Source organism: Oreochromis aureus, linkage group 8 (assembly GCF_013358895.1).
Source record: "Oreochromis aureus strain Israel breed Guangdong linkage group 8, ZZ_aureus, whole genome shotgun sequence".
NCBI lineage: Eukaryota > Metazoa > Chordata > Actinopteri > Cichliformes > Cichlidae > Oreochromis > Oreochromis aureus.
In genome coordinates, this window is record NC_052949.1 from 31,393,741 (window position 1) to 31,419,901 (window position 26,161).

Here is a 26,161-nt window from a genome sequence, read left to right on the forward strand (position 1 = left end):
TTAAAACTAACTTTCTGGTTTAATTAGAAAAAAAGGTCTGAGTATCACAGCAGGACATTAGCTGATGGAGGTTTCTCCAAAGTACTAGAAAATTCTCCTCAGTGATGTCCTTACTAGTGTCTCTCATTGGCTGTCTCTAGACTCAGAACTGGTCTTAGCAGTATACTGTCAACTTAGAGACAATCCAGAAACTAAGACCTGTTATAATTATACGTGAGCTCTCATTAGCTAAATTAATGGTTGCACTGCAGGTGTCAGGGTAACAATAGCAACACGACTGAAAGATATTTAGCTTCTTCTAAAAACCAAATCAAATTATCCCCTGCTCCAGATGTGACAGTCTGAAGACAAAATCTAGACTTTTCTGTATCCTGGAATAATTATAAATTTATTGTGTGTAGAATAAAATAAAGAATCGGTTTTATCTGATTTCTGATCATTACTGGAGAAAACTTAACTGAAAAAAAAAATTCATGTTGGGGAAACTTTCCAGGCAGAACATATCTTGAGCCCAAATCTTGGGGGGCTCAGGATTTGGGCTTTTTCTGCAGCTCATGGGCTGCATTCACTGAACCGACCACAAACTCATCTGTGCACCAAAGTATCCAGTAAGAAGTCCTTTACCCTCACATCACTGGACACTTCCAGGTTCTGTGTTCCAGTCACTCTATACCAGTGGTTCCCAAATATTTTTGCATCACAGCTGTGATACTGTTTTGTTGCACAGTGCCGGAAAAAAAAGGGTCGTGTTTTGATGTAATGACTGTGTCGATGCAATCAGTCATTACATCATTCAGCTTGGGACTGAGCTGTCTAGACGCCAGTGTGTATCATACAGTGCCTTCTTTGGTTTGGAAACATATTTGGTGATGCTTCATCCTCTGCTTTGTGTTTGTGTGCGAGCCCCGTCAAAAGCCTGTGCATGATGCTGGCAGTGTCCAAGCTTTCTACTTTTTTATTCATGCAGCTTCTGTTTTTTTTTCTCCATTAACATCTCAGGTTGCATTTTACCTTTTTTAGTACTTACTTCGGTCTGACTATTCTGTAATTTACCTGCTGTGGGCTCAAAGAGTTATTTTCCCTGATTTTATTTCATATAAACGTGTTTTTCAACCAAACGGTGAGGACTTACCTTCTTCCTTCAACTTCAGGATGGTTGCATGAAGTATACAGGGCAGGAGATGACGGGCCAGGTCTGCAGGTTTTTGCATTGCCATGTAGTGCAGAACCTAAAGACAAAACCCCCCAAAAAGTTTAGTTTGCCTGGCTTCTGTTTTCCTTTTGCTCTTTCAGATCAACATAATATTTTTGCACAGCCAACCGGGTGCCTCTGAAAAAGACTCCAGATAAACAGTGACCTTTCTCTATGATGGTTATTCACAGAGGGACCAGTCATACCCAAATCTTTAAATTTGTCATAAGACTATCAGTGACTGCGGAGAAAATGAGCATTATTTTTAACTTTCTTTTTTTAGATAAACAATGTCTTTAACAGACAGGCAACATTTTCAGTGATGGTGCAAACTGGAGCTCCAAGCTCTGCTTTCATATGTGCAGGAAGAATATGCAAACGCTTGGCAGGGACCTGCCTGGGTCCAAATCCAGGACCCTCTTTGGGTGAGGAAACAACTAACCCCAGTTATTGTTTGTCCCTTTCCCATAAAGCCGACCGGATCATCAAGAGAAGCTGGTTTAAAGTTGTTCTTCATTTAACACGTGAGTGTGTGGCACTAACACCATCACACCACAGAAAGCTGTGTGTGTCAGTTAAACATCACGTGTGACAGCATCAGATCCTTTTTCATCAACATGTGAAAATGCTTCAACGTGTTTGTGAGCACAGATCTGTGTTAAACTGGCTTCTCCAACAGACATGAGCCAAAACGGTCCCATGGCACAAGCTGATCCTGAAAATCAGCAGAAACATTTATGAAAACACTTTGTGATCCACTTAGTAAACACATTTGGCTTAAAACACGCATGTGGCAAAACGAACGCCCTGCTTCAGACCTTCTCGGCCTCCTTGGTGTCATCAAAAAGTCTTTTTTGGCGCCGTGCAGGTGTGACCCTGGCAGTCTCCCAAGCCTCAACCCACATGTTGCCTGGGATCTTCATCCTGGGACTGAGTGTCCCCGTCACCATTGTGTTGCCCTTCTCATCGACCACTTCCTCTTCTACGTAATCCCGAGGTGAATACCAGCGCACAAAATCCTCCAGGACACAGCCGGGATTGGCTGCCTGTGGACAGAGACACAAATTGTTGTGTAAATATATTCTATTCACCAAAACCTCATACTGGCACTGACGACTCTCTAACAGGGTTAGAGAAGTACCTGACTCCGTGGTATAATTCTCAAACACGTAGCCTAAAGCAGATAACTCGTAAGCTGGAGAGGAAATGGCGTGTCACAAATTTAGAGGATCATCATTTAGCCTGGAGAAATAGTTTGCTGCTTTATAAGAAAGCCCTCCGCAAAGCCAGAACATCTTACTATTCATCACTGATTGAAGAAAATAAGAACAACCCCAGGTTTCTCTTCAGCACTGTAGCCAGGCTGACAAAAAGTCAGAGCTCTACTGAGCCAACAATCCCTTTAACGTTAACTAGTAATGACTTCATGAACTTCTTCACAAATAACATTCTTATCATTAGAGAAAAAATTACCAATAATCATCCCACAGATGTAATATTATCTACAGCTACTTTTAGTACCATCGATGTTAAGTTAGACTCTTTTTCTCCAATTGATCTTTCTGAGTTAACTTCAATAATTACTTCCTCCAAACCATCAACGTGTCTTTTAGACCCCATTCCTACAAAACTGCTCAAAGAAGTCCTGCCATTAATTAATGCTTCAATCTTAAATATGATCAACCTATCTCTAATAATCGGCTATGTACCACAGGCCTTCAAGCTGGCTGTAGTTAAACCTTTACTTAAAAAGCATCTCTAGACCCAGCTGTCTTAGCTAATTACAGGCCAATCTCCAACCTTCCTTTCATATCAAACATCCTTGAAAGAGTAGTTGTCAAACAGCTAACAGATCATCTGCAGAGGAATGGCTTATTTGAAGAGTTTCAGTCAGGTTTCAGAGCTCATCACAGCACAGAAACAGCTTTAGTGAAGGTTACAAATGATCTTCTTATGGCCTCTGACAGTGGACTCATCTCTGTGCTTGTCCTGCTAGACCTCAGAGCTGCGTTCGATACTGTTGACCATAATATCCTATTAGAGCGATTAGAACATGCTGTAGGTATTACAGGTACTGCACTGCAGTGGTTTGTATCATATCTATCTAATAGACTCCAATTTGTACATGTAAATGGAGAGTCCTCTTCACACACTAAGGTCAATTATGGTGTTCCACAGGGTTCAGTGCTAGGACCAGTTCTGTTTACATTATACATGCTTCCCTTAGGCAGCATCATTAGAAGACATAGCATAAATTTTCACTGCTATGCAGATGACACCCAGCTCTATCTGTCCATGAAGCCAGGTAACACACACCAATTAGTTAAACTGCAGGAATGTCTTAAAGACATAAAGACCTGGATGGCCGCTAACTTTCTGCTTCTTAATTCAGATCAAACTGAGGTTATTGTACTCGGCCCTGAAAATCTTAGGAATATGGTATCTAACCAGATTCTTACTCTGGATTAGAGATGGACCGATCCGATATTACGTATCGGTATCGGTCCGATACTGACCTAAATTACTGGATCGGATATCGGAGAGAAATAAAAAATGTAATCCGATCCATTAAATATAAAAAAAACACCTCACAAAACTTGCGACACGGCGTAACTCGGCTCATAACCGTAGCATGTCGGAGCAGTATGCCTCATGTGATAGAGCGGCTGTGTGTATTTGTAGCCTCAACCAGCATTTCATCTCCGAGGAAGTTATCCCAGAGAGAAGTAAAGCAAGTGTGTAAGTTCATCTCTGAATGTTTGTAAAGCATTCCCATGTTAAGCTTAACAACCGATATATGGAGCGACTGCCTCTCTCTCTCTCTCCCTCACCTTCCTGTCGCTACTTCAATCGTGAAACTGATCAATGATCAGCTGATCGGCTTTTCTGTCGCGAGTCCGTCTCTCTTCTTTGTTTTTGACCCACTTTGCACCAGAAAGAGGAAACCAGCGGCTGAACAACAGCAGAACGTTTAACCTAAAACTACATGTTTGAGAGGAAACGAAGAGAACATCCATTAGATGGGGAAGTTTTTCTCATGAATTGCCGTTGAGCAACATAATGGAAAAAACAAGTCATTCCTTAAGTTAACTAACGATAATGCTAGCTTAAGCTGCGGGACAATATTATGTGCATTAGCTTTTTTTCAGTGTGTGCCCAGTCACATTCGCTTGTTTTTTCTCAGTGAATACAGACTAACAAACTTGTGTCCATTTAGTTAACTGGTTGTACCTAAAATGTTTTAGTTAAACAGTTAAACAAGCTAGTTTGCCATGGGGTGGGCTGTGTGTGTGTGTGTGTGTGTGTGTGTGTGTGTTTGTTCGGGGGGGGGGTCTTCCCTAAATTTATTTAGGGCATGACACCTATGCAGTACTCATTAGGAGAGGAAGTGCATGACTTGGGGCTTTATTTCATGTTCTGGGGCAGTGAATGTAATGTACTGATAACATGTTAAAGACACACAAAAACCCAACAAATTATTTTAACTGATTTATAGAGAGACTAAGAGGAGGGCTTAAAGTGATAAGAAAAAAATGAAAATATAAATATGCTGAATTTATTTTTTCTGTATCGATATATGGTGCTTATCCCTGCTGAAGGGCAGATTGGTGTTGCTTCAGAACAATTCTCTAGCGTTGTTACGTAGAGGTGTTACAGTTAAGGTTTTAATAACATTATTTTATTTACTAGGGAAGATTTGCATATGTTAGCTGACATTCTGTAAGGTAAATTTTCTGGAAAGGTCAAATTAACTAATTTAACTAAGTATTAATGAAAGACCTTGATGTGCATATGACAATAATAGATGTAGTTTCTGGGTCATTTTCAGAACTGCAAAATGGCCAGAAGGAGGCAACTGCTGTGGTTGCAAACAGGCTTTGGGTGGTATTGAAGTAAGGGCAGCTATGGAACTGCTCAGCAACATGGGACCCATAGCTAATAAATAGTAATATGACAAAAATAACAACTTTGTGTGGATGTAACCTTGTGAGATCTGAGATTTTGACTGCATTTTTATGTGACAACTTCTCCTTTTAGATAAATGCAGAGTTTAAGTGCATTACCACCATGCCACTGCAGTCCAGATTACTCTCGCAGATAGATGTGCTATCTGACAAACTAATAAAGGTCTTCAAAAGGCGAGGAGGACAAATAGGAAGAAGACTTCAGAACATTCTGGAGCCCACGGCCCAGGTAAGAAAAAAAAAATAATTTGTGTATACACTTTAGGAAAATAATAATTTTAACAAAATGCTGCTTGTCACTCTATGCCAGGAGTATGTTGAAAATCACCTGGGATTTTCACAATTTACCATGGGTGTGTTTTTATTTTCTTTTACCTGCATTAGAACTATGTGTGGAGTTCATAGTTGAACACCTCTCTATGCTCTGACAGTATTCTGCTTCTTTGCATGGAGATTTCACTTCAGAAATGCATTACCTTTTAAGCATTCTGAGGACTCAAATCACATGCTGTAATGAATCCATTTTGTTCACCTAATGTGTTAATGTTAACATTTTTGGAATAGTGACACAGATTAAAATAAGATTTGGTATAATGTTCTTTGACCTGTGTTCTGTTTAATTAAATTTTGGAATTCTGCATTTTCTAGGCCACAGATGAAGCCATTATCCAACGATCTAATAAGGAAACAACCATGGGAATTTACATCATAAGGTCAAGAGATGCCAATGGCAGCCCTGAGGACATCGGGATAGTCCTTGAAGGCCAGAGAGTCTGGCAGGATTTGGATAACTATACCCTAGCAGCTGCAATGCTGTTTGGACTAATGTACACTGAACCTCACCTACCCACTGGAAAAGTATACCTTCGAGGTATTATAGAAACTGGTTATGGAGCTCAAAAGGAACAGCCTTTCAAAGAAGGCCCAGGTTTTCAGGACCAGACTGTACGATTGAACAGTTTTCCAGTTATGATGTGGGAACAACATGTTTACCTCTTCGAATATGTACCATCCTTTCTTTTAAGCCAGCACTGGTAAAGTTGCAGTACATAGTGAAACTTATTTTTCTGGCACTTTTCAACTTGGGGCCTTTATTACTGCAGTGTTCACTTTTCAAGCCATGGCTCTTTTGAAAAAAAATTCAAACTTTGAATGTCCATTTTTCTCAATGGAAATGGTGCCTTGCACTAATTTCACCAGTTTGCAATTGTTTTCCCAAGGTGCACCACTACAAACAGATTGTATGGTCTAGTATTAGTGATTGTGATGTTTAGTGATAGAAGCAAGCCAATACTAATCAGTTTAGGTCTCTTGGTTTTGTGCCTGTGGGTTATAATGTTATTTTAAGTCTCTTCTTTATGTCATTTTAATAATTACACCCCTTTTGCCATATTACCTTATGGCTCTTACATTTAAAAAACAATTTTTTACATAAGCGTGATGTCATAAGGCCCCACAATGTTGAATCCAGGTTACAGCAGATAACTTTGAGGAATGTTGTGGAATGTTTTTCAAGAGATGCATTGTACAAATATGACTCATGTATATTTTGGAAGCCTGAATTGAAAGTCCATTGTTACAACTGTGTAGTATTTTCAAAAATACAGGTCATTGTTCAAAAATGTTTTGCTTTTTTCTTTGATTGAAGAGAAAGTGTACAGTACATACAGTAAGATCAGCCTTAATTTACTTTTATTTATTGAACACTCAATTATATATTAGATTATATATTATATATTAGAAATTTGTTATCAAATAAAATAAGCTTACCATAAAATAATCTTGTCAATATAACACATAGTAGTCCAATACAATTAACACAAAAAGTTCGTGTCTGATAAACAAGTGGTTTCTATAAATATTTGACCGGAATGAAAAACATAACAACAACATAAAAAAGTCATGTTCATGTTACCAGAAAAATATGTGCAGGTATAACATAAAAATCTAAGGTTAACCAAACATAACTTAATTTCGTGCAACCAATTACAATAATTTTTTTATGTTTATCCCACTGATTATTTTTTTCAGTGTTCTTCCATTTGTGCAACATCTCTAAAGTTAGAAATATCCTGTCTCAGAGTGACGCTGAAAAACTAGTTCATGCATTTATTACTTCCAGGCTGGACTACTGTAATTCATTATTATCAGGATGTCCTAAAACTCGCTGAAAAGCCTTCAGTTAATCCAAAATGCTGCAGCAAGAGTCCTGACAGGGACTAGAAAGAGAGAGCAGATTTCTCCTGTTTTGGCTTCCCTTCATTGGCTTCCTGTTAAATCCAGAATTCAAAATCCTGCTCCTCACATACAAGGTCTTAAATAATCAGGCCCCATCTTATCTTAATGACCTTGTAGTACCATATCACCCTATTAGAGCACTTCGCTCTCACACTGCAGGCCTACTTGTTGTTCCTAGAGTATTTAAAAGTAGAATGGGAGGCAGAGCCTTCAGTTTTCAGGCCCCTCTTCTGTGGAACCAGCTTCCAGTTTGGATTCAGGAGACAGACACTATCTCTACTTTCAAGATTAGTCTTAAAACTTTCCTTTTTGCTAAAGCATATAGTTAGGGCTGGACCAGGTGACCCTGAATCCTCCCTTAGTTATGCTGCAATAGACGTAGGCTGCCGGGGATTCCCATGATGCATTGAGTTTTTCCTTTCCAGTCACCTTTCTCACTCACTATGTGTTAATAGACCTCTCTGCATCGAATCATATCTGTTATTAATCTCTGTCTCTCTTCCACAGCATGTCTTTATCCTGTTTTCCTTCTTTCACCCCAACCGGTCGCAGCAGATGGCCCCGCCCTCCCTGAGCCTGGTTCTGCCGGAGGTTTCTTCCTGTTAAAGGGAGTTTTCCTTCCCACTGTCGCCAAAGTGCTTGCTCATAGGGGGTCATATGATTGTTGGGTTTTTCTCTGTATCTATTATTGTGCAATCTACTGTACAATATAAAGCGCCTTGAGGCGACTTTTGTTGTGATTTGGCACTATATGAATAAAATTGAATTGAATTGAATTGAATTGAAAGTGTGTGCGTTTGCCCGACTCACTTTGAAGGACTCCATGTCAGATAGCAGACAGGCACTTTGCATCCGAGCACGCAGGTGGGTACCTTCAGCTGATGTGCCCAGTTTGGTCAGTACCTCTGACTGCTCTGCTAACAGGTCCTCTGTCATTGGAGCTGGTTCCTGAAAATGAAACATGATGCAGCGATATTAGACTCAGTCAGCTTCAGCCGAGGTTAATGACATTTCTGTGAACCACTTATATGTGATCTGCTTTCATGGTTTTGTCACACAAAGGAAGCCTTTGTACTGTTACAACCGCTTATTCAAAGGTAAGGCACATACCTGTTGAATTTTCCAAAGTGTGCCAAATTGGACATCACAAATTAAAAGTCAACTCACTGAAATTACTGGTAAATGTCTGTTTTGATTTTGGTGAAGTTCTCATGAGGTTTGTCAGTTGACATAATGATAATGGAAGTTTGTAAATGGGTTTGAGTCCCAAAGTACTGAGTAAAGATAATAAAGGAATGAAAATACAAAGCAGTTGGACTGCTAACTGAATATAGTAATAGGTAATTGGTGAAGTGTTTGTGACAGTAAAGTCTCAATTGAATATAAAGCCGGGCTTGGACATCAATATAATTGCTTGTGTGATTTTATGGGGTGTCTTCAAATTACTTAAAGTTTGGTAGAACAGAACTTTGGAAGTTCTAAGAAGCGCATTGTCCAGAGGTAACGCTTGCCAACGGTTCGGACGCGCGCCGTTGTCCTCTACGAGGGATAGTCAGTTGGTCACTGTGGAGCTTGGGGCACTCCAAAATAGCTAGTGGTTGGACCACTTTACCGTTTGGAACGGTGGTTTGCGCTTTTTTGGGCAGCAAAGGTTGGACCTTGGGTGTTGGACACTTTTAAATTGAGTTAGGGATCTTAGAAATCGGGGCAGAAACTGTTGGACAGATACTGCTTAATTGATTACAAAAAAGTTGGACTTTATCGGTTGGACCGTTAACTTAAATTTGTCGAAATTATTTAGGTGTTAAAATGTCAGGCCTAAAATCTGTGCAGTTGTAATTATAAGACGTCTTTGTAATATAAAATAAGAGATCTCTGTGTGAAAGGAGTCTGAGGCAGTGCTGACTTCTATTTTTAGACGGTGTGTGTGTGTGTGTGTGTGAATGCAAATGAGCAGCGGTGACGCGCAGAGAGATTGGTTTCGGTTTAGAGTATTATTGAGCTTTATAACTGTTGTTTGCAAATATTGCTAAATGCCTGTAAGTAAGATGCTGGTTTTGCTCACTACAATAGTATAAATAAAGTTTTGAGTGATTATAGTGAACATATGATCTGTGACTGAGTTTGGAAATAGAATAAAGAAACTGTTCATACTTTAGACCAGCGTTTTGGTCAGAGGATCTAGAGTGATTTAGAAGGTTTTAAATGATAAATAAAGGTGTGAGATATATTTCTTTTGTGATGTAAAGTAGGATGTTTAAAGTTTGAAAGTGCTTTTAATTCAAGAAATGCATGAGTGATGTTACAAGAGTTTGAGTTTCTTTTTCTTTCAGTGCAAAAACACATAAGTATATACACTTGGTACACCCGCTTACTCTTTGGGTTTATTATAACAGACAGTGTATTTCAGATTGAAATTCAGTAATTGTATGTTGATATGGTAATTTAGTCTTATGTTAGGTGAAGGAGACATTCATTTCTGCGTCTTGCAGGATTGAAATGGAGCACGTTGAAGACGGTGATGTGATTGCTGACAAATGCAAAGAATTTAGTAGATTTAAAAGTGTATGTGTGAAATGAAGGTGTATTGTTTTTAGATCAAGGTTTAGTAGAATTAAAGAGGGTTTGTAGACTATAAATACAAAATGAAAGAGTTCGATTAGTCTGCAGAAACAGGAAATAGTGAACAGGAACTACATGCCCATAAAGGGGAACTCACTGTGACAAGTGTGCACCCAGGGAAGAGAGAGAGACGAGTTAAACTCTAGGCACATGAAGCAAATGGAGCTTTTAAGAAAAGAAATGAAAATGATATTAATTGTATGCTTTAGTGTGTCAATACAGGTGGACTTCTCTCAACATGGAAACTTGAGTACAGCGGAAAAACTATAGATTAACAGTATTGGGAGGAAGACAGGCCCGTCTTTGGCTCGAAATTCTATAGCTTGACCTCTCACTTTGTCCCCATCCTGAGAAGAACCTAAAAGGACAGTTAATTTCCTGATGAAGACCGATAGAACATCGTGGACTTGAATACAGCAGGCAAAAGACAGTGCCACTGAATCATAACACTGATGACGACTGACGAGACCAGCAGAAGCATGTAAGAAAAGCAAGTGATGCAACATGTATGAGTGAATTACAGGCTGGGCAGTTGAACAGTGGGATAAAGAACTGTGGAAGAGCACTGGACATTGAGTGTCATATTTGCCATGCTGGGACTTCACCTAAAGGAAAAGACTGTGAAGAAACAGAGAAGAAACAGACTGTGTTTGCTGGAGATTTGAAGGCCACACAGGACACTGTGAAGAAAAAGGACCAGTGAGAGGTGAAGCAGGACAAGTTCGACTGCAAGAATACAGGGTATAATTGGGTTGAAATTGAAGCCGGAACTCATGATTGTTTAGGGATGTCCACCATATCACGATTAAAGAGGTGAACACAAATAGAAGACACACACACACAAATTGTTACTTGTGAAATTATTTTTAGAAAGGATCAGAAGTGAGATAGTTTGAATCCAGAACTCAGTGGAAGAGATGCATGAATTAAACCTGATTATAACGGAAGATGCAATGAAGATGCACCTTACACTTCATTAACATGATCACAGGACATGCAACACAGAAAGCAGCTTACACTCAATTAACATAAAATGCAAGGAAGAACATGCTTACATACATAATATAATTGGTATTTTTGAAAGGACAGAGAGGGAAGTGGGTCGTTTAAGCACTCGTGATAATAATGAAAATGTCTTAGTTTTGTTATTTTCAGGCACAAAGCAGACCTGGATCAATATTCCACATCCAGCGGTCGGAAGAAAATTATAGGTTAACATAACTGGATATGTTAAGGCAAGTTTCTGGTTGAATTGTTCATAGCGTAATGTGTCCATGAACCTGAAAAGCAAGCCCTAACTCCTGGCTGAAGACCAGGAGTGCTGTTATTTAAGGTGGGAAATCAAAGTTTGGGTTAGTAATTCAAGGGAAGGAGAAAAACTGACTGTTTAGGTGGAAAATTGTGAAGGAGTCTGAAATACTGCGAAGCAACATATGCAAAAATAACACACACAAACAGAGAATGCATTAACCTTACTAAGACAAGCTCATGAAGATTAATGCATAGACATTGATTAAACCTGGCTAAGAACACAAGCATACGCAATGAAGATCAGCTTGCTACTTGTATGAGTGATAGAATGGTGTGAATGGTTAATAAAATAGACTTAAAGCTTGAGGTTGAAGTTGACTCAAAGGGGTTATATGACAGGGGAGTGAGTTATGGAAAAAACAAAAGACAAGTGATTAAAGTAGTTTTTATAAGAGTGACTTAGGAGTGCTCTCGTACTGATTGATCAAAACTAGTGATTAGTATAGAAAGAAAATGAAAATAATTGAATAATGTGTTAAGGTTTAAACAGGCATTCCTCTTGTCACGGCAACTTGTTGAGATGTGACTCAGTATGCAAATTAGCTCGAGTGAGTGATGACAGAGGAGCTTGCTGTGTGTGTGATTGAGGCCTTGAGGAAAGGAAGCAAAGTAGACAGTTCAGAGGTGCAGATTTGGACAAGAAATTTATAATTTAGTGTTGACACATTGTTATAACGTGTTTATATTTTAGGCTGAATCTAAGTATGGTGAAGTGTCTAAGGGGACATGGTTGTGTGTAAAACGGTGCAGCTTTTGACAAGGTTTTCGGTGTATTGAACGGGTGAAATTTAAGATTGTTTCAGATTTTTGAGGCTGTTGTTTTTATTTTTTAGAGGGAGTTTGATTAAACATGGACATGTCTGAGAGGGGCCCATTATTTTTGTAACAGTGCACTTAGAGAAAACCTGTCAGGTGATTTTGTTTTGTACTTTGATGAGCTAATAATCAGCTCTCTTTTTTTCTCATTTTTGTTCTAAGCAGGCCTGGAAGAGAGTGAACTAACAGCGCTGACAAAATTTCCGAGAACAAACATAAGGTGGGCTTTCCAGATTATGATTGGCTGAGGAGGAGTCTACCGGTGGAGACCTGATTGGTTGTGAGTCTCTGTCTAAAAGGATTGTAGCGATTCAATCCAGACAAAAGCATAAAGAACTATTTTCTAAAAAGAGAAAACAAAATAAAACAAATGAATGAGCTCATGTTGCTGATGTGGAGTATCTGATTATTTGGAGGCTCCACTATTGGCAAATATTTTGTGTGAAAAGTGAGTGAATGTGTGTGACTGGACCAAAGAGAGGATGAATAAATGTGGACAAACATGTCATGCCAGGAGGAGAAAGGGGGATGCTTTGTTTTGCTTTTGCCATGAGCAGGACGAGTGGGAGACTTAATTTTGGGGAGGCTGATTTTGGGTCGCTGATGTTTGCTTTGAGAAAGTTTCTGTTTTATTGACTGGGGTTAGATTAGGGGAGTACATTATATTGTTGGGAGAATGCCTAATGCTAAAGGGGAAACATTTTTTGATATAACTCATGTTACTGTCAACAGAAGAAATACATGGATGATAACTGTTCTGTTTTAAGTTTATTTCTTATGACACAGATTGGATCATAAGGGGGAGAGTTGAGTATGAAATGTGAAGTACAGGTTGTGTTTCCAGGAAATTACAAGGATCCAGGCTTTGCATGGAGCAAGGAGTTTGAGAAGATTTGACATGATGATTAAACTGATTTCATTCCTTGAATACAGGGTTGCAGGGCCGGAGCAGAGAGGAGGATTGCTGAGCTGTTCTGAGAAATGATATGACTAACCTTGTTGTTTTAATTTCCTAAGCTTGGGTGAAGCATTTTGAGTTTTTTGCCACATGAGATGTGTCAAAAAGAGAGGGATTTGAGGTTTAATTTGTTTAATTTGAAATGGGTTTTAGGATGATTTTATAATTATTGGGGTTTTTGATAATTTAGATATGTTAAAACTGAGGTAGGAAGTGTTATTTTCATGTGTAAATTAAAGGATTAAAATGAATTGAATCCTGTTTAGAAGATAAAATGCCGTGTTCATAAGAAGCTGTATATAAAACTTAAAGGGAAACTGTGGGAATAAAAGATATGCTTAGATAATTTGGGGAAAACTAGTGAAGATTTTAGGAGTAGAAAATGTTTGATTTCTTTTTTATTTTTAGGATAAGTGGTTATAATGTAGGCTTTAAAACAGATATTACACAAATTTATTTCTGGGGTAGAGGAGAGAGTTTTTCTTAAGAGAGTGTTAAAAGTGTCGCTGACTCAAATGAATAATATTGGAGATTATATATGTAGAAATGATTTTTTCTTACACATTGCGATCGTGCTCATTAACAGAGTTGATGTTCGGTCCATTTAAGGTCATAAGCTTCGATGAGCGCGATGTCTCAGTCGATATATTGCGGGGGACTTGGAGCAACAGAAGGATAAACAGCATTCACGCTTACAAACACACATGATTCAAACATAGGCGAGGCCAAAGGCCTGGACTTGATGTAGCTTTTAACTGTACAGCTCCTAACTTGCAGGGATGGCGTGGAGTGTAATGAATGAATGCATAACATGCTTACAGACACAAACATGACAGAGATTTATTTTGTAGGGTAAAGGTGGAACACATGTTGCTTTGTTTCTGCTTAGCAACTACTGAGGCGGGTGAAACAAAATGTTGTAGATAATGGAAACTTGTCTAACTGGCATTAACAGTAACTTTTGCATGTTATGTATATGCTTGAAGCAAAAAGAGGCATAAATCCTGATAGAAAATTTGAAGCGTGCTTTCTAGCGGAGAGTTAGGCTGACATGGGGATGGTGTATATTTTACCCTGGGTGTGTTTAATAGAACTAAAAGCGTTGCTCACACACATGAAGAGCATTGAGATTAAGTAAAGTTAATATAAAGGATAGAGCCCAGAACATGATATTGTGAACCAAGTTTGAATAATTAAAGGAACATTAGATGAACACAGTAGATTAGTGAGGTGTAGCAGAGAGAGGCTGTTTGTTTTCTATCCCTTACAGGAGAAGATTTCCACTAGAGAGGGACCCAGAAAAGGAGCAGAGACCACTTAAGCATGAAGTGTTTTCAAGTGGGAGCGGGCGTTTTATTACTGGACCACCTAGATGACATGAGGTGGTTGTCTGATTTGCTGAGTCAGGGGACGGCAAGAGAGGGTCAGAGCGAAGGCAGTGGACCTGGGAATGGTGGTTTCGGTGCCCATGATGCCATTAATGGATCTAGAGGTGACAGAGTGGGTCAAGGAGTGACACAAGAAAACGGTGGGAATTGTGGGATGGAAGAAATTATTTTACTGCTACTGTTCATAACCATCATCTTTATCATTGCATTAATTATCATTTCATCAAAGCATTTATTGAAGCTGTTGGCATTATGTTATAATTTGTATTACAGGGGTTATCATAATCACATATTAACATGTTTATTACAGGTGCAGTTAGAACCACTTTAAATCGTTGAGTTAAATCTATAATCTTAAAAGCTTATATGCTGAGTATATTGTTACAGTAAAATAGTAGCGGAGCAAAGGCCTGAGTGTATTCAGCAACATGTTGCACTAGAGTTTACTTGACAACAGGTGACAGAAGGAGGACAAGTCCATGGGGACCTCAAAGGCCTGAGATCATCACCATATTTGGAAGAGGATGCCAGAAAGGGGAACTTCTGTGTCTGCATTTATCTCTTAGAATTGATCATTGTCTGTAGAAGAGGCAAATAATGTTCTTAAGGTGCAAATTATGTGCTTGTAAACGCAAGAAGGGGCGTTATAATACCCTGATATTATAAAAGCAATCTGAAGTGTATTTTTGGGCGGAGATTTACAACTGATGTTTTGCAGTTTACACCTCCCCACGCTGCGTGTATTCATTAAATCATCGTCTAATTCCACCCGGCCAGATCAGTGTGTTATTTTGGATTTCCTCCTGTATCCCTCCTTAATTTTTGAACCTTAACAAGTTCTAATTACTTCTAATTATTAACTGCATGTCTTTGAACATGGAGCAAGTGGGGTTCGGTTAACTCTGACTCTAAACTGCCCACAGGTGTGAATGAGAGCATAAATCAGAATCAGGGCTGTCCAACTCCAGGCCTCGAGACCCGGTGTCCTGCAGGTTTTAGATGTGTCCTTGATCCAACACAGCTGATTAAATGGCTAAATGAGCTCCCCAACATGTCTTGGGTTAGGGCTATCCTTTGTTGCTACTTAGCCTGACCTGTATCCCCAAGGTTAAGTTTGTACATTGTATGTATGGTCAATTAGGTCACCTCAGTTGCAGGCAAATAAATCTTATCCTTATCCTTGAAGTTCTCCAGAGGCTGGTAATGAACTCATCATGTGATTCAGGTGTGTTGACCCAGGGTGAGATCTAAAACCTGCAGGACACCGGCCCTGAGGCCTGGAGTCGCCCACTCCTGGGATAAATATTTGTCTGTCTCTCTGTGTTCGCCCTGCGACTGGCGACCTGTCCAGGGTGAACCCCGCCTCTCGCCCTATGGTATGGGATAGGCTCCACCCTGTGTGACCCCGACTATTATTTTCAACATGCTGTATTTGAAACAAACAACAGCATATGAGCTAAAACAATGAGTTGCCTGATGTGTTTGCACAGTGAGGCAGTGACTCTGACCTGTGTGACGGGAACATAGAGAGGCTCTGCAGAGTTGAGCAGAGTCATGTTGTTGTAGGGGTGCAGCCTGCCCTCAGCTCTGCTTTTACTCCCCTCCCTGCGGTCCTCAGTTTGTGTCGCCTCAGTCTCGCCCTGGTCACTCAGGCACTCGAAGAATTCCTCCTCGCTGTCACTCCACGAGTCCCAGGATTTTCCTTGAGACACCTCTCTTGTTGAACTGGAAGCACTGGTTGCACACTCTGGTCCTTGGCGGCTCTTCTGGCAGGCACCTGAGACCCTGTGTTCCTTTTCTTTCCCCTCGGGTACTTTGTGAGATTCATCTCTGGCCTTCTTTCTTTCGATACAACAATTCAGCATCTGTCCAGGAACAAAAACTCTTTTTACACATGGAAACTTAACACTGCTACTTGTGTTCAACAGACAACACTACATTTATTTTATTAAAGAGGTGTTTGGGAGTTTGAAGATGCTGTATCACACTGAGCATCAACTCTCATAATTCATACGTTTCCCTTCATCACCTAAACATCGTTCCAATTATCAAAGTTAAAACAACACTTTTGATAAACCACTTGCATTAAAGTTGCAAGTCTACAAATGTGCATGATGTTGTTTTTTGTGTCTTTTAAATCACTCAATTAGTCCTTGCACTGTGTGCACTGTGTGGCTACCTGGAACTTCTGATGCAAAAGACAACAGCGAAGATCAGGAGCTCCACCTGCCAGCCTGCAGATTAGAAAGCACATAGATGGATATGAGTGAACATCAGTGTGTTAAAAGAGAAACAAATACTGCTTAAACAACTGCAAGCAAAGTTTTAGTTAGAGCATGGCACAAACAGTTTCACTGCAGGGGCTTTTGTGCCTGGTATTATGTACTTGGAGTTGGATTTTTGTATTTTGGTCATTCATCTGTTATTAGAGAGGGATGCAGATTCAACATGACTGACAACAACACCAAAGCCTGGATGGAAAGTGTCAGCTCAGGGGTCAGAAGTGCAAATGAAAAAACTCTTTATTGTGAAGGTAGACAAAGTACAGACATAGTAAAATAAACGCATTTGACTTTATTTATATGGCACAGGATAAGAACCACAGAGTGCTTCACAGTAATATAAAACAGCACAAATCTAGTTCAAAGCCAGGCTAAATAAATGAGTCTCAACTAGGACTGGGCGATATGTTGAGTTTTTAAATATATTGATATATTTTTATACGAGACATGAAATGTGACAATATCGTTTATATTGATATAGTCTATGTTATGTTATAATTATACTTGTGGAGCCGCTAGTTTGCCTCTCTTTCGTCCACTTTTGTCTTTACGCCGCGTTATTCTGCCTTGCCTCTCTCCTTCACTGAACACAACTCCCCCTCCCCCATCGCTTCACCTGCAGGCAACGACAGGACAGACACAGCAGCTATCAAAGAGGAGCTGGTTGGTAAAAAGAAAACAGTTGGAGATTACTATTTTAGTGCTTTTCGTTTTGACTGCACAATTCTGAGCTTTTTATTATGCACAAAACAACATTGTTTTATTTTATTTATGGAGCATTATTATTTCATAAATGCTCATAATTTATCTTTGAGTAATTTTTTCATGTACATCTATGCTGTATGTTAATAAAAGTGCCTGTATGAGATCTGGGACACAGCTTTGACTAAGAACTCTCTTTTTGTTCTTACTTTATGGCTTTATAAAAATATTGAGATATATATCGTATATCGCCATCCAGCTAAAAAATATCGAGATATGAATTTTGGGCCATATCGCCCAGCCCTAGTCTCAAGCTGCTGTTAAAAAATAAATGCAATCAAGGCAACGTAATGACGGAGGCAAAGCACTCCACAGCCTGGGGGCCACCGCTCTGAAAGATCGATCTCCTCTGGTCTCAAAATGTGTTTCTGTCTTTTATCTGTGTCCAAGTCAACAGACTAACGTGGTCCCACAAATGTCTGCATATAGGTTTTGCTCCTCCATGAAGTCCTTCAAGATCCCGACTGAAATCGACCAATGCCAATATCTGCTGAATGTTGGCCACAAATAAAGCAGCAATAACAGAGTTCAACGAGAACAACTTTTCATTGTCACTTATTCTTCACTCTCTCCACAGCTGATGGACCAACAGCAGCACACGAGGAGGGGCCCGCAGGACAGTGGTACCAGATACTTTGCATGCCGTCACCATCTGACAGCAGGCAGAGGAGCTCCTGGAGTGAAAATATATCCTCAACCTCAGGTTCAACTAAGATAAGATAAGATAAGATAAGATAACCTTTATTAGTCCCACACGTGGGAAATTTGTTTTGTCACAGCAGGAAGTGGACAGTGCAAAAGTTATGAAGCAAAAATTAGAATAAAATAAAATAAGAATAAATACAGTACACAACTGTACAGAATAGAATAAAATAAAATACTATATACAGTAGAATAAAATAGAATAAAATATACAATAAGATAAAAATAGAATACAAATGCTATATACAACTGAGTAAAAATACAATGATGCCAGAAAGATTATTGCACATTAGTGTTATTGCACATGTGTGGATGTGTGTGTTTGATCAGTTAAAGTCTTTATTGTGGAGTCTGACAGCAGTGGGGAGGAAAGACCTGCGAAATCTCTCCGTCCCACACACCGTGGTGCCGCAGTCTCCCACTGAAGGAGCTGCTCAGTGCTGTCACAGTCTCATGCATGGGGTGGGAGATGTTGTCCAACAGGGATGACAGCTTAGCCACCATTCTCCTGTCACTCACCACCTCCACTGGGTCCAGAGGGCATCCTAGAACAGAGCTGGCCCTGCGGATCAGCCTGTTCAGTCTCTTCCTATCCCCGGCGGAGATGTTGCCGCCCAGCAGACCACACCATAAGAGATGGCTGAGGCCACCACAGAGTCATAGAAGGTCTTCAGAGTGGGCCCTCCACACCCAAACGACCTGAGTCTCCGCAGCAGGTACAGCCTGCTCTGCCCTTTCCTGTAGAGGGCGTCTGAGTTATGAGTCCAGTCCAGTTTGTTGTTCAGATGAACACCAAGGTACCTGTAGCTGTCCACAGTCTCAATGTCCATACCTTGGATGTTCAGTGGTTGCAGTGGAGGATGTTTGTGCCTGCGGAAGTCTACCACCAGCTCCTTGGTTTTACTGGCATTGATCTGGAGGAAGTTCAGCTGGCACCAGTCCACAAAGTCTTGAGTCAGCCCTCTGTACTCCTTGTCGTCCCCATCAGTGATGAGGCCGACTATTGCAGAGTCATCAGAGAACTTCTGCAGGAAGCACTGGGTGGAGTTGTGGGAGAAGTCTGCAGTGTAGATGGTGAAGAGGAACGGAGCCAGAACCGTTCCCTGTGGGGCCCCCATACTGCAGACGACCCTGTCCGACACACAGCCCTGAGTCCTCACATACTGTGGTCGGTCGGTGAGGTAGTCCAAAATCCAGGTAGTGAGGTGATGGTCCACTCCAGAGTTCTCCAGCTTGTCCTTCAGAACAAACCAACTGACCCAGTCACAGACTTCCAGGGAGGCTTTGTTCAAGTTCAAGGACAGCCCCTAGTTCCACTTCTTAAGAGAGGGAAACCGCTACTGCAGTCTGCTTATCCCGAGGTGGGAAACCAAGACAGTCCAACAACATCCACAGACTCAGTGGGACTCGCACCTCCAGCCCAGGAGTCCTGCCACCAAAGAGTCATGTAAATACGTCACAGACCTCGCAAATTAATATCGAATCAAATATCAGCTGGTTCAGTCCCAACTGATGGTCTCATTATTCAGGTTTCACACAACAAACGTCTCATGACGGGTAAAAACAACGAGCTCTCTCAAGACCTTTGCAAAACATGCTGATAGCAGTGGTTACAGAAGAACTACTGAAGGCTCCAGTGCACTTTTGGTAAAGTGGAAAGAAGATTATTTCACCATAAATGGGCCATGACCAGGTGCTTCCCACAAGATTTCACACAGACCAGTGAAAATAATTATTAGAAGAGTCGTCCAAGAGCCAAGGCCCAGCTGTGGAGAGCTACAGAAAGGCCTGGATCAGCAGGTACAACTGTTTCAAAGAAAACAATATGTGCTCAAGAGCCACGGCAAAAAAGAGAAGCATTTTGAAGTGTGTTTAAAGTTTGCTGAACAAGTCTGTGAAACACTGGCAGAATATTAACGTCTGCAGTCATAAAGTATCCACAGGCATCACTGCCTGCTCTCCTGTACACTCATGAATACAAACCTACCCTCTAACACCATCGTTACATTTACTGATGACACGACAATCATCAGTGGAGAAGACTGCGAACAGGCAGGAGGTTAAAAACTGACAGGCTGCTGCAATGAACACAACCTTCTGCTCAGCGCCATCAAAACTAAGGAGATGCTGACCTCAGCAGAAGGAATTCTGACTTTAATCTCAGAATTCTGAGATTAAAGTCTAAAGACTAAATGGACTGTGTATTTATGACTCTGCGTTATAGTCCTACATACATAAGTAACATTCATATGTACAGATAAAAATGTACAGAGACATGTACACAAGCGTGTACACAAAAGTCTACTGCTGATCGAGCTGCTCAGTGTTCGTACAGTCTCATGCAGAGGGCGTGGAGGTGTTGTCCATGGTGGATGTTAGCTTAGACAACATCCTCTCCTCCCCAGTCTGCTCAGTGGACTTTAGCGGACCGCTAAAGCTGGCCCTCCCGACCAGTTTGTTAAGTTTCCCCCTGCCCCTCTCTGCCATTCCACCACTCCAGCAGACCACAACATAAAAGACAGCAGGTGCCACCACAGTGTCGTAGAACATCCTTAGAAGACGTACTACCTACATCATAACCAATCAAGTCCTGCCTTTTTTTAAATACAGATTAGGATTTACCATTTACTGAAAGGCTATGCCTTAGTTTGCTTCTTTCATTATTGTGTTTCGGCCTGCATAAAATAGATAGCTTTCCTGATAACTACAGTCAGTACTCTCCTACTGGCATTAGCGGTGATCTAAGAGACTTAACCGTAATATTGCTTTGCAGTGTAAATGTTGCAGAAAATGAGTCTTTTCTTTCTTCTTGTGTGCAGATTGACTGTGACGTCATAGCACTGATAGATGACGCAACTTTGGCAAACTACATTCCCTCGTACGGAGAGCGGATTGCCCTCTTCAATTTCTGCAAAAGCAAGCAACCACTGTCAAAAAGAAAACTAGGACTTCTCCAAAAATTTCACCTCTCAAAGTGAGAGAAACAGTGGCTGACATGTCAGATTTGGATGACTTAATAAGACTGTATTTCAGACTTTCTTTCGGTAACAAAGAAATACTTTCAATTTTAGCACATAGTCATCAGACAATTATAAGTGTTCGAACTCTAAAGAGAATTTGTAAAAGACTTGGGCTTTTTAGAAGGAAGAATCAATCAAACTTGGAGGAAATGCTAGCCTTTGTCCAACAAGAGATCATGACAAATGGACAGATGCAAGGTTATCGTTAGCTACATCTTCGTGCAATTCAACATGGATTTGTGGTGTCACAAGATACTGTAAGATGCATAATCAAATTGGTTGACCCTCAAGGTGTGGAACTGAGACGAGCTCGACGGTTGAGAAGACGTCAGTACAGCTGCAGAGGGCTAAATGCTCTCTGGCACATGGATGGCTATGACAAGTTGAAACCATATGGTATTGCTATCAGTGGCTGCATAGATGGTTTTAGCCGCTATGTTTTATGGATGGAGGCTTACACCACAAACAATGACCCTAAATTGATTGCAAGTTATTTTCTGAAAACAGTTTCATGCATCAATAGACGTCCAGAGAGGTTATGTGCTGACCGAGGTACAGAAAATGGTTGTGTCGAACAAATGCAGATGTTTTTACGGAGAAACCACACAGACAGTTTTGCAGGTGAGAAAAGTTTCCTTTACGGAAGAAGTACGGCCAACCAACGTATAGAAGGATGGTGGGCTACCCTACACAAACATAAGTTCATCCAAAATTGTGCACTATTTCAAACTTTTCAGGATGATGGCCACTTCACAGGGGATTTTTTGGACAAAAGTCTTATCCACTTCTGCTTTCTCAATCTTATTCAGGTAAAAGCATGTGCTCATGCTATGTAATGTCTTAGCTGCAAAAATAGAAAATATGAATATGGTTAGAACATTTTTTTTTCTTTAAATTAAATATGACTTTTATTTCCATTTTAATATGTCTTGATGCATGCTCAATCAGCCAGGTAAGGAATGATTTTTGACAAAACATTTCTCACACTGAAAACGCTACATCCAGATGAACAGAATCAACTTTTTGGGATTCCATTTTAATACTTTGATGGAATTGTACTTATGTTATCAGTGGAAGTAACTGCACCTTTCTCAGCACAGGTGCATGGAGCATGGAGGCGAAGCAGCGCTACGGGAGGAAACTAGAGTCACAACTCCAACAGAGTGACTCTAGGAGCCTGTGGCGGGGATTAAGGACAATAACGGATTATAAAGCACCAACAACCGGTATGACGAACGCAGACGTGACTCTGGCAGACAAGCTGAACACTTTCTATGCTCGCTTCGAGGCTGCAGCTAAGGATGCTAACGATGCTAGTGCTAGCGGCGCTAACGGCTGCAGACAGGAAGATACTGCCAATACCGGAAACGTGCTCATCATCTCCGAGCATGACGTGAGGAGAGCCTTCAAGAGAGTGAACACCAGGAAAGCAGCAGGACCAGACGGCATCACAGGCCGTATCCTCAGAGACTGCGCATACCAGCTAGCTCCTGTGTTCACTGAGATATTCAACATCTCTTTATCTCAGTCGGTGATCCCCACATGCTTCAAGGAGTCCATCATTGTTCCTGTCCCGAAGAAACCCCACCCTGCTTCTCTCAATGACTATCGCCCTGTAGCCCTCACCTCAGTAGTGATGAAGTGCTTTGAACGCCTGGTCAGAGACTTCATCATTTCTTCACTACCAGACACACTGGACCCACTACAGTTCGCTTATCGTCCAAATCGTTCCACAGACGATGCCATCTCTCATCTCCTCCACACATCACATACTCACTTGGACATTAGAAGGTTAAAATGCTCTTCATCGACTACAGCTCTGCATTTAATACCATAATTCCCTCCACACTCACCACCAAGCTGGAGCACCTGGGACTCAGCTCATCTATGTGTCAGTGGATCTCCAACTTCCTAACTGGCAGACCACAGGCAGTAAGGATGGGCGGACATGTCTCAGCCTCCATCACTCTCAGCACTGGAGCCCCCCAGGGGTGTGTTCTGAGCCCCCTGCTGTACTCTTTGTACACATATGACTGTGTGGCCACTACCAGCTCCACCACCATCATTAAGTTTGCTGACGACACCGTCGTGGTGGGCCTGATCTCTGACAACAACGAGACGGCCTACCTGAAGGAGATTAGGAATCTGGAGAACTGGTGCCAGAGGAACAACCTCCTTCTAAACGTCAGTAAAACAAAGGAGTTGATAGTGGACTTCAGCACTAAGCAGGAGAGGAACTACCGGACCCCTGTCATCAACGAGTGCCCAGTGGAGAGAGTGGAGAGCTTCAAATACCTCCGAGTTCACATCACGCAGGACCTGTCATGGTCCTGTCACATCAACACCGTGGTGAAAAAGGCCCGACAGCCTCTCTACCACCTCAGACGCTTGAGAGACTTCCGACAGCCCTCCAAGGTGCTCAGGAACTTTTACTCCTGCACCATAGAGAGCATCCTGACGGGAAACATCTCAATCTGGTTCGGGAACAGCACCATGCAGGACAGACGAGCTCTACAGAGGGTTGTGCGATCAGCTGAGCGCACCATCCGCTCCGAGCTCCCTGACTTGCACTCAAATCTACAGCAGGCGGTGCTGGACCAAGGCCAGGAGGATCGTGAAGGACCTCAGCCATCCCAACAACGGACTGTTCTCTCTGTTGAGGTCAGGAAAGTGATTCCGCTCCCTGAAGACCAACACAGAAAGACTGAGGAGGAGCTTCTTCCCGCAGGCGATACGGTCTCTCAATCACACCACCACATAGTACTGACCCACACATATGGTTTTTACACACACACTGGACATTCTGGACATTGTTTACACTAATTAGATTAGATGCGTGGTCATCTAATCGAATCACTTTATCACTTAAATCACTTTAAGCATATTTGCACTGCACAAGACACTTACAAATGTGGATTGCACAACCCTGGACATTATATTTCTTCATTTCCATTTAATACTTGTACAGCTGCTGTTATTGTTCTATATTTCTTCATACATTCTTATATATTTCTATATTGTGTATTAGAGCTGGGCGATATATCAATTTTTAAAAAAATATCGATATATTTTTATACGAGATATAAGATGTGACAATATCCTTTATATCGATATAGTCTATGTTACGTTATAATTATAGTTGCAGAGCCGCAAGTTTGCCTCTCTTTCGTCCACTTTTGTCTTTACGCAACGTTACTCGACCTCGCCTCTCCTTCACTGAACACAACTCCCCCTCCTCCCCCATCGCTTCACCTGCAGGCAGCGACAAGATGGACACGGCAAATCTCCGTTAATGAGTTACTGCGCAACGCCCCGTGCGTGGGGCTGGACGGCGTCAACATGTTAACGAGCTAGCCACGCTGACGAGCTAGCCACGCTAACGCCATGCACGGCCTGAAATCCTTTCATTTTCTCAAAAGTTGACTGCGCGCCTTTTGTATGAATCCTGGTTGTGCTTGATGACCGCGAACCGATTTTATGTGATACACAGCGCTCAGCAATCTGTCAAAACATGTTTTAGTTCGACTTTGCTAAGCTACGGAGCTGCACCGCTTGATGGATTGTCGGAGCATTACGGCTACCGAGGAGCCTCGCGGAGTGATACGTACTGTGCTTCAACGTAATATTACCGTATTGTGTGTGTATAAGAACCATAAATGGCACCTGTTCAGAGACATGGTTACGAAGCGGATTTCAAACTCCAGGCTGTCAGTCACGCGGTAGAAGATGGGAACAGAGCAGCTGTGAAATCTGTCTTTGTTATTATGCTCAGCGTCTTTTAGTTTACATTTTGACTGCACAATTGTGAGCTCTTTATTATGCACAAAACAACATAGTTTTCTTTTATTTATAGAGCATCATTATTTAATAAATGCTCATAAATTATTTTTGAGTAGTTTTTTCATGTACATCTATGCTGTATGTTAATAAAAGTGCCTGTGTGACATCTGGGACACAGCTTTGACTAAGAACTCTCTTTTTGTTCTTACTTTATGGCTTTAAAAAAATATCGAGATATATATCTTATATCGCCATCCAGCTAAAAAATATCGAGATATGAATTTTGGGTCATATCGCCCAGCTCTATTGTGTATTGTGTATTTTGTTGTACAGTTATTTTATTTTCAACTTTAATTTATATATTTTATCTTATTCTTTCCCAGTTAAATTTACCCTTCATTCTAATTTGTTGTTGTACAGTTATTTCATTTTTAACTTAATTTTTATATTTTATTTTATTCCCTCCTAGTTAAAATTTACCCTTTTTAATTTTCATATTTATTTCCTATCCTATTCATAGTCTTTTTTTTCTTTAGGTCACGAGCAGTTGTCCAAGCATTTCACTTCATAGACTACATACGCTACCCTTTCATACACTGAAACCTATTTCTATGGAGGATATCACTTTGTGTATGGAAGAGTGTAGCCCAAAAGGTCAATACGCCTGTGATGAAACAGTCTTTGAACTGTATTGTCTGCTTATGGTTGAAAATGAATGGGATGCCCCAGGAGATCCACTTGATCTGTATATTAGGTTAAGAGAAGAAATACTGCAAAGTATTTAAGAAACTTCAGTGTGTAAATGTACAAATAAATACAAAATATTTCTCTTTATCTTGATAACGTGATTTGATAGTAGGTGACATGTCTTACAGGTACCTTTTATGCAGGTATTTCTGCACTGCATTAAATGAAAGACATCTTTTAGGTGTGACCGAACATGCCATTTTTCAGGTCATTCTGTCAGAATATTGCTGTTTATTACTGCTGTAATGTAAATTCAGAGTGCTGATAGGAGGTCAGCACCAACTAGTATCATTTTATGTTGATCATATTAATAAATACAGTTTGGTTGGTATCTCTCCCCCCCCCCCGCCCAAGTTTGATTTATTTCTACATTCACAC

The 26,161-nt window shown here is 40.8% G+C and overlaps 1 protein-coding gene across 3 annotated transcripts in view; it reads right to left on the minus strand.

The window, feature by feature from the left end:
• The window catches only part of rab3gap1 (RAB3 GTPase activating protein subunit 1), a 99,162-nt gene that overhangs the window by 8,980 nt on the left and 64,021 nt on the right, over nt 1-26,161 (minus strand). For all 3 annotated transcript variants that reach the window (XM_039616664.1, XM_039616663.1, XM_039616665.1), the window contains 5 exons: nt 16,670-16,724; nt 15,999-16,355; nt 8,206-8,343; nt 2,011-2,238; nt 1,133-1,229 (listed from right to left, as the gene is read on the minus strand). In XM_039616664.1, the coding sequence (XP_039472598.1) occupies nt 1,133-1,229; nt 2,011-2,238; nt 8,206-8,343; nt 15,999-16,355; nt 16,670-16,724 (875 nt within the window). The remainder of the gene's footprint in view (nt 1-1,132; nt 1,230-2,010; nt 2,239-8,205; nt 8,344-15,998; nt 16,356-16,669; nt 16,725-26,161) is intronic.